General features: G+C 36.7%; 1 protein-coding gene and 1 pseudogene across 1 annotated transcript in view; both read left to right on the forward strand.

Annotated features, from left to right (window-relative positions):
- Kul (Kuzbanian-like) overlaps positions 1-12162 on the forward strand; it is a 383998-nt gene that overhangs the window by 282686 nt on the left and 89150 nt on the right. The window contains exon 5 of the mRNA XM_075375246.1: positions 3425-3565. Within this exon, the coding sequence (XP_075231361.1) occupies positions 3425-3565 (141 nt within the window). The remainder of the gene's footprint in view (positions 1-3424; positions 3566-12162) is intronic.
- On the forward strand, positions 7664-8836 carry LOC142330369 (uncharacterized; annotated as a pseudogene).

The raw sequence follows: 12162 nt of genomic DNA on the forward strand, positions 1-12162 counted from the left end.
TCGGGTTAATTTTCACTAATTATGTAAATTTCTTAAAACAATCAAAATTATTGTTTATAGCTTATAATGTATTTATTTTTTAAACAGCAAGATGCTAAATGTAAATTCATTATACCGGGTGAGCGATCTCAAACCGAACCGAGGCGGTTCGAAATGCAGTTATTTCACTTAATGCTGTAACCTACTAGCGCGGCTATCGGTTATTTATGTTACTACTTTTGTCAGTTGTTGTCAGTCGTGAACTACTCGTACTTCAGCGAATTATAGTTTTGCTCTTTACAGTTATGTTTTTCTAAAATACCTTTATCGATCGAGGAAGCTGTAGTGAAAGCTGATACATGTTCTAAATCCTTTCAAGAAACCCATCAAATATTGGCAGAAAACTTTCCGAATATCAATATCCCAGTAAAGAATAGGATACACGATTCGGTTACAAAATAACGTACAACGGGGTCGGTCACAAACGCAAAATAAAATACAGGTCCGTTAGGATTCCAGAGGCTATAGCCGATATTCAAAGAAGAATTTCTGCCGATCAAAAAAATCTGTACTTAAGTTATTGCAACAAAGAAATTAGACAAACCGAAAGGTCTTAATTATTGCGAACGGCTTCTTTAAAACACTGTAGACAACACATAGACAATAGACCTTATGTGTATTTGATATCAGGCGAGGCACGGTTTCATCAAACGGGATGAGTGGGAAGTCCGTTTACACTAGTTTTGAAACAGAATAGGTGCAGCTTACTTTCTATGGATCTAAAACGTCTGTTTGGGTTTCACCGTGTTCAAAGCACAATTGTATGCGCCTCCGCGTCCGGTTGTTCATCCGCAACAACATATGAGAGGTGATCGTTTCAAATGCTGACCGAACAGCGTCTTAGAGCTGCTTGTTTTTTATGTATCTCCGTTTTCGGATCTCTTTTTTTTACAAAACCCCAGAGTGCATTGTCAGGTATCGTGAAGTCAGGGCTTCTTGCTGGCTAAAGCGATGGAGCCGGTAATTCTTCTGACCCGCGTCCGATCCAGCGATTCGGAAAAATTTCATCGAGGCATCTGCAGACATTCAAAGCAAAACGTGCTGGAGCGCCGCTTTACAAAGGTGTCAGCGAATCTATTATGCTGTATGCATCGCCTTTCTGGACTCACCGCATGGCTTTTAGGAATTGCGCGGATATTTGGTTGTGGGCCCAGCGACTCCTCTTGCTGGTTGTTATAGGCGGTTACAGAACAGTCTCGCGGGAGGCAGTCTGTGTTATAGCCGGAGTCAAACCGATCTTGCCTAATGAGCGTAAGGAACGCTACATTTTCAAGGTAAATAATCTATTGACGTCAGAACGAAAACGGGAGATTGAAGACCGGGACCTTGCATCTTGGCAGGTCAGGTGGGACGAATCCCTCACAGGTCGTTACACGCACGGTATATTTCCTATAGTTCTAATTTAGGTGCGATTCGAAGGGTCTCCCCCAATCGGTGTATCACACAGTTTCTTTCCGGACATAGTGCCTTTCGGGCGAGTTTGACTAGGTTTCGTTTGGCGGATTCGAGTCAATGCCCGGATTGTAGGACTGATGATACAGTGGTCCGCGTCCTTTACGTCTGTCCCCGACACGAGGTCGAACGTTCACGAGCTGTTAGGGAACTTGAGAGAACACATTCCTTTCTGGATCTCCGTAACAACTGGATGATCCTCGAAGAATGGTTTATAGCGACTAGTTTTCTTCGCATCTTGCGGTGTAGGTCTGGGAGTTTGATCGAGGTACTCGATCGTAGTCGGATCCCGGCCGGGTAGGGTTTCACCTTAGGGATTGGTTGGAGGTAGGCGCATTGGCATCGTGCCACGGTTATATTGGTATTGTCTGTGATTCGATTTGGGGCTCCCGCTGGTGGGGGTGGCTGCGCTGCCGTGGTATGGTACCCCGTGCGACCGGGGGCGTGGCTTTCCTCTGCCGGTGGCGATCCTGATCGTGACTTGTAATACCACGCGAGACACCATGATGTGACCGGGTGGTGGTGCGGGGTTTGTCCCCGGCTCCTGCGCGGACCGGAATGAAGTTGCGTTCCTCTTGTTAGGTGACCTAAACCGGTCGGCTTATTTGAGTGTAGTCTGAATTTCTACGCTGCGTAAAACACTTGATCGGTATGAGTGTAGCACTGGAGCACCGCCGTCCTTTAGGTGTCCTAACGGCACCTTTTGCCGTTAATTCTGGAAACAACCGCTCGTCGATCGTTCTCAGATAACTCTGTTATCTGATTAACTGTGCCGTCGAAGAAATAAGGACCAACGAGATGTTCGACTGTCATCCTAGCCCAAATCATAACATAGGCCGATGGTCTCACCGATCACTGATTTTATCGGTGATCGTTGAATCGATGCCTTCACAGCAGCACGCGTCTCAGCTAGAGTGCTCGGCCTGGCTGTGTGGCGCATGAAGAAAACACTTCCCGTTGCAAAAGCCTTCTTCTCATGTCAGTAACGTTTGCCGTGATGGTGACGATTTCCCAAAACGCACAAAGAAGTCGTTTATAACGTTCTCCTGTTTTACCAGCGTATGGACGTTAGCGGAGTCACCCGCAAGCTAATAAACATTCTTCGACATTGAACGCACTCGTATCCGCAACCGTTCCACACTCGACTACGTCTAAGGTCATCCCACCACCTGTTTCTAGTAACGTGTCCTGTTTCTGGAACGGTCCAGTATTCTTTGACCGGTCGTCGATAAATAAGTGTATCGTACAATTTCCGAAGAATCTACGTTCAGTTAATAGATCGTAAAAAGAGTACGCTTTCACAGAAGAATGAATTGTCAGCAGAGAGCGCTGGCCCTCGCGTTCCCCAACCTGTATATTTTCGATTTTTTTTCTTCGTGGGTATTTGAAGGATGTAGTTTACGAATCGAATTTCCACATTATCGAAGAACTGAAAGCGAATATGCAATAAATCGACGGCACTGACAACAACGTTTTGAACCAGGTGACTCTCATTATGATCGTTTTGTTAAACATTTCATTCAAAAAATGTTACGTATCGCAACCGTAGCGGTTCGGTTTTAAGTCATTCACCCGGTATATTTGTGAAAGTTTTGACCTGCGTACTCTCTTTATCTGGCGAACAGATAATATTAGACGGTAATTTAATTTTATCAGGAATTACGGTTATGAGAAACCGTAATCCCAAATAGGTATTTCCGTTCGATCGCAAAAGTAGAGTAACGTAATCGGCATTTATATTTGATGTTTCATTACGATTCAGTATTCTTTTTTTATAAACTTACAAAACTTTTCTGATTTCAAACAAGATTAGTCACAATTTTTAGTTTATGTGTACATATAATAGTGAGTGCGATAACACAACCGCTTTTAAAATAAAAAAAATTATTTTTATTATTTATAGCTAATGTTTTTTTATTTATCCGTTTTACAGATTTTAACCAGGATGGTAAAGCAGATAACATAAGTTTCATGATAAAACGAATAAAAGTTCACACAGCTGAGTCATTGGACGATCCAAAGTATCGATTTCCTGGGAATTACGGCGTTGAAAAATTCTTGGAATTATTTTCAGGTAAGTTTACACATTAAACAGATTTTCATAATTAACATCTTTATGTTGTTATTTTCAGTATATTATATTTTCTTCTAATTTTTTATAATTATTATTATAATAAAGATTAAAGTTGTCGCAGTGTTGTTCCGTTTTGCGGATCCTCTGAACACCCGATAAAAAGAATATTTACCCGTTAATTCTTGGACTGTAATCGTTTTTAAAAATATTTATTTTCGAAACTGTTTAGAAATTCTTTAAAGCGGTAGACGGGTGATTATTTTCCTTTTAGTTGTTTCTTCTTCTTGTTATCAATCATAGGATCGGTTCCAGCAGTCAGAACTGCCTCAAGGCAGTTTTATCGTGTTCAGTATACCCTAGTCTTGGTCTTCCTCTTACCTTGTTTCCTTACAGCTTGATCTTTAGCATTCCCCTCCGGGAGATCCGAACGGAGGACTCTGTTACTCCGGAAACTCACTGAAGCACGCTCTACAATAATTTCAACCGGTTACATTTGGGTTGTCCTTTCGGACCTTATCCCCTCCCCTTCTCCATCGACCCTTCAGTTGAACCGCGTTTTGAGGTGGTTTCCCATCTCAAGGGTACCTCACCTTCAACCGCTCATTCGCCCTCGTTTGAGGTCGTGGGCACTCGATGGTGGGAGTCCCGTTAAGTGCTGTATCGATTAATTAAAGGTTTTAGAAAAAGGGATAATATAACTGTAAAATAATCTTTGACCGAGGTTTTTAAATATTAATGAGTATTATTATTACTTAAAATCGATCGATTTATTATAAATTACAAAATTGAAAACAACGATTTTGGAAACCGATTTTTGATAACGAACGACTTAAGAAATCGATTTCTATCGGGTGTTTCTAAAGGTTCTAGCGATATTTCACTAGCATATAGAAGGTACAGAATGTAGCGGTGTTTAAAAATTTACATCCCGTTGTATGATCCCCTTATAACGAAATATTTTGATTAAATTTTGGGCTTTAATAGTAAATCTGTTTAATCTTAGACGAGCACTAATAAATTTGTGAAATATGGTACCGCCTTACTAATTTGACAATAGGAGTGTAAAACTTTATACGATTAAAAAATCGTGCGCAGAAATTGTAAAGTCGAATTAGTAAAAACAAAATGGTAAAGACGAAATTTTAAAAAAATATTTATTTTGGGTACGGCCGTACTCCTTTTTCGGATGGGCGAAAAACTTTAACCGAAGTTAAAAACATATTTCGACGAATATGTTTTTCCGATGGTTTATTATTAGTTTTTAGCGATGTTTTACGAAATGTATAACAAAAAACGTAAAACGATTTCCCGACCGTAGGTGGTCTGATCGATTTAAAATTTCAGTACTGTAAACAACTCTTATAGTATTACTACAATTTAGTATCGAATTTCAAATTTCTGCGATGTCCCCATAAAGTGTTGACGTTTTTAAACGACGGTAAATACCCGATTTTTCTTGTCTGATAAATTCAAAATACGCATATCGGATCTATACTTTTGAAAGAAGACGAATAGCGAGTTGTTTAAACGAGGTACCGAAATAAGGGGAGAAACAGCATACGTGAAAAAGCTATGCGTTTAATTTTGCAGAGTTGGAAACGGGAAAGTGTTGATTTCGGAAGGGTTATCTCAAAATTTAACCGGCTACGAAGGGAAGTCGAACAAAGGGGAAATGTTATAATTACTGTACAGTCAGTCGTTAGCGCATCTGGTAACCGTTTCTATTTCACCAACTTAAGAATAAAATTTAACTCCGTTCATAGTAAGTTAACGATCGCTTTGCCTTTCTGGATTTTGTTCTTTTTACGCCTTGTCCATCTCATTTATACGTTGCCGTTTGCTTATCGTCAAAATAATGGGAAAAATTTTAATTACAAACATCGGTCCAAAAATGCTATGTTTTTGCGGATTTTACCCCGTATTTCTGCTCTAAAAATAAAATTGTGCTATAATAAAACACTACCGACATTAATTATTAACAAAAGTATTTGGTTTTACAGCAATTTTAGAAAAAAAAATATTATTGAAAAAAAGGTTTCCCAAGGTCTCCTGCAATTTCCAAAAAAATTGATGTAAAATCAATTGAAAAATTAGAGTTGAAGTCCCCGTCCTTTAAGTTTGACGTAAATTAATTTTTATAACCGCCGTAATACGTTAACTTACCGTCTACAAAAAGTAGCTTCTTTTTCCGTGTTACAATAAAAAAAAACACTAAATCCACAAGGTTACATTATTTCGTGTATTAAATTAAGGTCGCGCTAGATATAAGGAATCGGTTTGTAATCGGTGCATTAGTATGAGCGTGCAATATTTTTACTTTCTTTATCGGTAACTAATGGGATAACAGTCAAAGCGCTTCCGTATTGCTATCGGTCAAAACTTGAAGTTCTCGAAGTAAGTATCGATGTTGTGATCGGCTAGTTTCTTTTATTGTTGCGAATAACATTTGCGTTTCAGCGAGCTTGGATCTTATCGACTCGACGAATAGATAATGAAAATAACCTAGCTTTTTACACATTTCCTACTAAGTTACCGAGTCAGGCGCGAAATGATTGTTATTCTTGAGAACGGGTTTGTTTTCCGGCAGTGATGTTTAATTCTTATTTTATTCCTTACGGAATAATTTTTCGATACATCGCTTAGCGTATTTTGCGTTCAAGATATTCTGCTTTACAAACGAATCGCGAAATAAACAAATAAATCGTATAACGCGATCGGAAATGTAAATGACAAATATCTGCGTATTCGAGAAAATTTAGCAGGTCTCCTTTTATTTAACGCTTTCTATAAAATAAACAATTATTATAGGAAAATATAGTTCAGACGGAAAAAAATCGATGCCAAAATCACTATCTATAGTTTATTAAATTTCGTAAATTGTTTTCCTCTACCGAAAAAAAATCGTCTACTTCCTCTTTTATTTAGCATATCGCCGACTTTCGCCTTTTCATGTTCGACTTAATTATTCGTTATTAATATATACTTCACTTTTACAATTTTACAGTGCAAGTCCTTAATTGTCTTTCATCAGATTTCCATTTTAATCGTTCGCGGATTTCAAACTAAAACTTTTTCCGATTAATTCTTACTAATCGCATTTAACAAATTACACTCGGTAAGAAACGTTTTTGTATCTTTCAGGTTAAACAAATTAATATATATATATATATATATATATGCCGGGTGTTAATAAAGCAAATAAATAAATTTTTTGATCTGATTTGTACATCGTAATAATTATATATCGCGTCAGCAATGTGTACAATTAATTGCAAAATAATAAATAAATAGACGCGATTAAATTCCATATTAAATATTCTAAATATAGATAAATACCTGAAATAATTTTAATCTAAATACATCAAGATACTGAATATAACAGACAAATAACTATAAAATATTTCACAAATCAGTAGATGAGAACATATTTTTGTGTACATATTAAATGGAGCCAGAAAATTCAGGGTTTTTTAAATAGTATTATTTAAAAATTCATCTATAGAACGGTATCGTTTCTGTATTTAAAGTATTTTAATTAATCGCTTGGAAGATTTTTTAAAGGGTTTTGTAATTCAATAAAACAGACGACACAAGTAAAATAAGACCCTTTTTCATAAGCCATTGCATTTTGTCGGATTACACGAAAATAGTTTCGTTGTTTTGTTTAGTAAAGGTTGATATTATTTATTAAGAATAACTGACCGTTCTTTTTAGTAACGATCGCACATTTGTAATGTAAACGCATTTGTAGCGTTTATACGTTAATTTATTTAATTTTTACTTTCCCGTCTAGATTGCGCTACAGCAGAGATATAGCTATAGAAGGGAAAGTATTCTAATCGATCCGATTTGGGCATATACGATTTTCAATGCTCTTGACGTTTTGACACCTAAGGAATCCAAAAAACCGGATGGAAATTTTTCGGATGTTAATGTTCCTATGTACGTCTGTGTGTTTACGGTGACGGCCTCTAAATCACCTTATATCAACAGAAATATCGAACTGATTTTGAACAAACTCGTACAACGATCAGAGTTTTGCTAAAGATACATCCGATAAAGAAATTAAAGCCTTATCGGCTTTAATCTCTAAAAGTTCTTTCGTATAAAACTAGGGGCCTTCGCGTTGCCAGAATTATAATGCGGTTGGCAAGGTTTGAATTTTTGGGTAGTACTTGGAGATTTGATGACAACTTAAATCAGGCTGCTCGAAAAGATTTTGATCCGCTAGCACGTGTTCGTGACATCTGGAATCGGTTTATTGAACGTTACAAAGCGTATTAAACGTTACACTCCTGGAGCTCCTGGCGTTCCGAGGGAAATGCCAGTTTCAGATGTACGTTTCGAACAAACTAGCTAAATACGGTTTAAAGTCGGTCATGCTGTACAACTTTAATGGATATTTAGTCGGTTCTATCCCTTAGACTGGAAAAGAAATGGACACCGGAGGACAACCTCAAGCCGGTTTTTTGTGGAGAAATTATCGGAACCCGTCCGCGGTAATAATAGAAATATTACACTAGATAAATCGGTTCGGCTCTGTGCCGCTTTTCAACGATACGTTCAATAAGCGTAACTTAACGACGGTTGGAACAGTGCGAAAAAACAAACCTCAAATTTCAGCAGAAATGTTACAAAGCAGATACAATAATCTTTGCGTTTGATAGAGAACTGTCGACGGTTTCTTTTGCACCAAAGAAAAATAAGAACGTAATCCTCCTGTCCGACGTGCACCAGGTTACTCCGCGCAAAAGAATTCTAAGCTACGGAGGTCATCAAACCGAAGGAAAGAAGCTACGCTTGTATAATCAAACTAAAGGTGGAGTCGATTTATCGGGCCGAATGTCTGTCTGCTCAGTACTCCTGTAACAGGAAGACAAGAAGATGGCCACTGTGCCTTTTTGCGGGATTCCGAACAGCGCTTGTCCGAATGCATACGTAATCTACAAGGACGATGTGTTTACGTCTGTACAAACTACAGAACCCGGAGCGGAATTTATTTTTATCTTCGCAGAAGACCTAATGAGATCTTAATCGGTTCGACGATTAGAAATGCCTACGCTTCGAGGAGGAATTCGCCTTGCCGTAGCCGAACTACTCGTGAACGAAGTGCCGATGCAACCGGAAGCAGACAATCGGTGGGCCGGAAGGTGCCGTTTTTACCCGCGAACCAAGGACACGAAAACCACTATTACGTGTGCCGAGTGTAAAATGTTTGTATGCAAAAGTCATGCCGTATCGGTTTGTGCCGATTACGAAGACGATCGGTAAAAAACCTTAAAAAGTAAGACGTTACGATTTTAGTTTGTCAAAAAATGTAATTTTTTCTTTACTATAAAATGTTAAGCGGAATGTAAAATACTTTTAAGCGGCTTTAAACAAAGCGAACCGACTAGTTTTTATATTTGGTTCGATAAATTGTTTTCTAATACGTAAACAAGTCTTTTTATTCTCGGGCCACCCAGTACCCCAGTGTAGGGTTCCAGGGTTAATTGAAATTCTTTAATCGTTTACATCGATGCTACGTTTACCTGAGAAACAATAAAAAGGTTTTTACCGTCGTGAAATATAGTTTTTATTTTTATGAAAATAAATCCTTAAAAAGATTAATTTTTTAAATGTAGAAAGTATGTATTTTATTATTATTTTGAATTCCGTAATGAATAATGAAAATACGAAGTAAATCAATAATACCGTAAAAAGGATGTTCCGAATATATTTATGGGAAATAATTTATTGATTTTTCTCCGATACATTTCCGGGTGATTGATAAACGAGTTGGTGTCCGTAAGCTCGGTGGATGTGTACAATTACCAAGAGAAACTAGCAATCGTTAAAATAAATTATCATTATTAAATATGTTCTTTTTTCTGTAACTTGGATTATTATTTTTTTAGTATATGTTGTACCGCTACCGCCTTCTTGGCATCGTGACATACTTTTGTTTCAGAATATCTTACTTTCTCTGCGATAAAGATGCGATTATCTTTCGCTCACAGTCGTGCGTGTTATTATATAACTATGCGCTCCTAATTTCTGGTCTTAATATTAAGATATGCGGGTCGATATGCACTGATTAATTATATGTAACTACATAACTCGTAAATAACCCGCTCCAATAGCGTTGATAGAATTCAGTATTTATTTTCTATATTTTTATTTACTTTTGAAGTTACAAACCGAAAAAGATCACGTTACCTGCATCGGTTTTTTAATTTAAAGAATCTAGAATTTTTTTTAATTATTAGGAGTAGTTTCAGTATTTTTAAATTCCCGTCAGTATCGGGAATACTGCTGAATGTTAACCGTCAGGTGATCGGTTAAAATTTTGGGTACGGCAAATCACGACTTTTCGCGGCCCCCATTACTAAGATTTTAAGTCGTCCGGACTTTGGGACAGGGATGTAATTAACTTAATTATTTCAGCGTTTTTGTTATATATTTCCAAAACGGAGTACTAAAAGCTCATGAAACTCGGGAAAAATATAGGTCTGCATAAGTTCTGATTTTTCTTAAATTTTGGCCTCGATCCGATGAGAGTGTAAAACCTTATCTAAAATAATTTTTTTTATTTTTATAGATTTCACTTAATATTTGTAAGCCGGTTTAACATTTAAACGACAAATTAAGGTCCGTACAGATAAGCGGGGAAAGGCGGTGGCCGATTTCACAATTTATTAATTTTCTTCAAATATTATTAAATTAGATTTTAAAGCGCTTGGCTGAGACTATATTAGATTTTGACTTAGGGTCCACGAATAAAAAAACTTTGCTTGAGGTCGTAACTCACGATTGCCACCCCTTAAGGAAAGTTGCGCTATTTTAATACCGTAACCCGATTAAAAAAAAATTAATTTTCATTTCATTTTTTGGTTGCTGAGATTCAGGGTTTATATTTTTCCCAAAAACATTTTTGGACGTATTGTAAATTGAAAACCGAAATAGAAATTACATTATTCGCCCGCTATAATATAGTAAAATATCGTCGATACCTTTACAAACAGCCGGTAAAAATCGATTTAAAAAATCGTTTACTTAATTCGTTACCTAAAAATCGAATTTCAAAATAGCGTTACATTTTGTATTTTACAATTGATTTTACTTAGTAATAATATTAATAAAATTAATGTTAAAAAAATCTTATAAATTTGAAATAAAATTGTCAAGCGCGAAGCCCGGAACCCTTTGCCGACTTTTCTTTTTTATTCCTCAATATTACTTAGGTTCAAACGATATAGAAATAGATAATAAAGAAATATATAACCTTTTTTAATGGTTTCTATCGATAGATATTTATCATCAAATAAATACGTTTACGATTTATATCGTTACTTAACATCCGGTCTACGTGTATATTTTCACGAACAATTACTGAGCCGAACGATAAAAAATATAATAACAGTGTATATGCTCTTTAATAAGACGGTGTATCGGTACCAAATTGTTTTATAGTGTCCCTCGTCATGTTATGATTCATAAAAATATTTTTCATTCAGAAAAGTGGTAATTTTTTTTTCATTTTTGAATGAAACGCATAAATATCATAAAAAAGGGTATACTTACGATTATAAAAATTATATTTCGGTTTTATTTTAACTCGTAAAGAAAGGAAATAGGTGTAAAAATAAAAACAAACTTAAAAAAGTAAAGTTGTGTGCCGATGTAAACTTTTTCTTCCTTCATATTATTATACCGCCTTCCTATTTTTTTATTTTTCTGTAGGTAATAAAATTGAACCGGTTTTTTTATTATATCTGCTGTATGTACAGCTCTTCAAAGTTTTTTTATTCGTCTACAAGTTATCGGCTGTAGGCTAACCTTTTTTATTTACTGGTTTTCCGGTAAATCATTTTGCGTTTATCGTAAGTCGCTCTAAGCCAATGTCAGGAAGAGCATCTGATTATTTTTCACTCAAACCCAGGAGTAGAAATAAAGGGTAAAAAAAGAATAAAAGAAGTAGCGGGAGCCAAAAAATAAAAATTACATTAAAACGTTGTCGTATTTAAATTACTAATTTATTAATACAAATAAAGGAATACGCTAAACTTTATTGAAATAGATTAAAGGTAAAATTTTAATTCTTTCTATGATTTCAATAATTTTTACTTACATTGTTTTACAGGAAATTTCTCAAACTTTGTATCTCGCGAGTCACACGATGGATATCGGACAAGAACACGGTAGTGCGATTCGTTTCAAACACGTGAAAGTAAGTACCCTTTGACGCTACCGACAGCGTTTGTGATACTTTATTTTAAATCGTCTACATCAACGGGGGAAAAATTTGTCTTTTATAAAACCGTACAAAAAGCGGTTACGAGACATTTTGACTTCCTGATCGCCAACGAATCAACATCGTGTTTTTGTCATCGCACGCCGATCCGACGTTAATTCAGATACTTTTCGACTTGTATGTGCCCCTATAAACAGTCCTGTAGGACGTAACCCATCGGGGTCCTCCCAGCGTCATAAGAGGAATCTGACCACCTGTTCAAGACGGCCAAAAAGGCCCTCGGCGGGGAGGCTACCCTTCCCGGCCCTGACCTACTTGGCTACAGGTATGCATTGCGCTTACCCATAGCCTCGCGCCCTCAGTC

Source organism: Lycorma delicatula, chromosome 9, assembly GCF_047948215.1.
Source record: "Lycorma delicatula isolate Av1 chromosome 9, ASM4794821v1, whole genome shotgun sequence".
In the NCBI taxonomy this organism is placed as follows: Eukaryota; Metazoa; Arthropoda; class Insecta; order Hemiptera; family Fulgoridae; genus Lycorma; species Lycorma delicatula.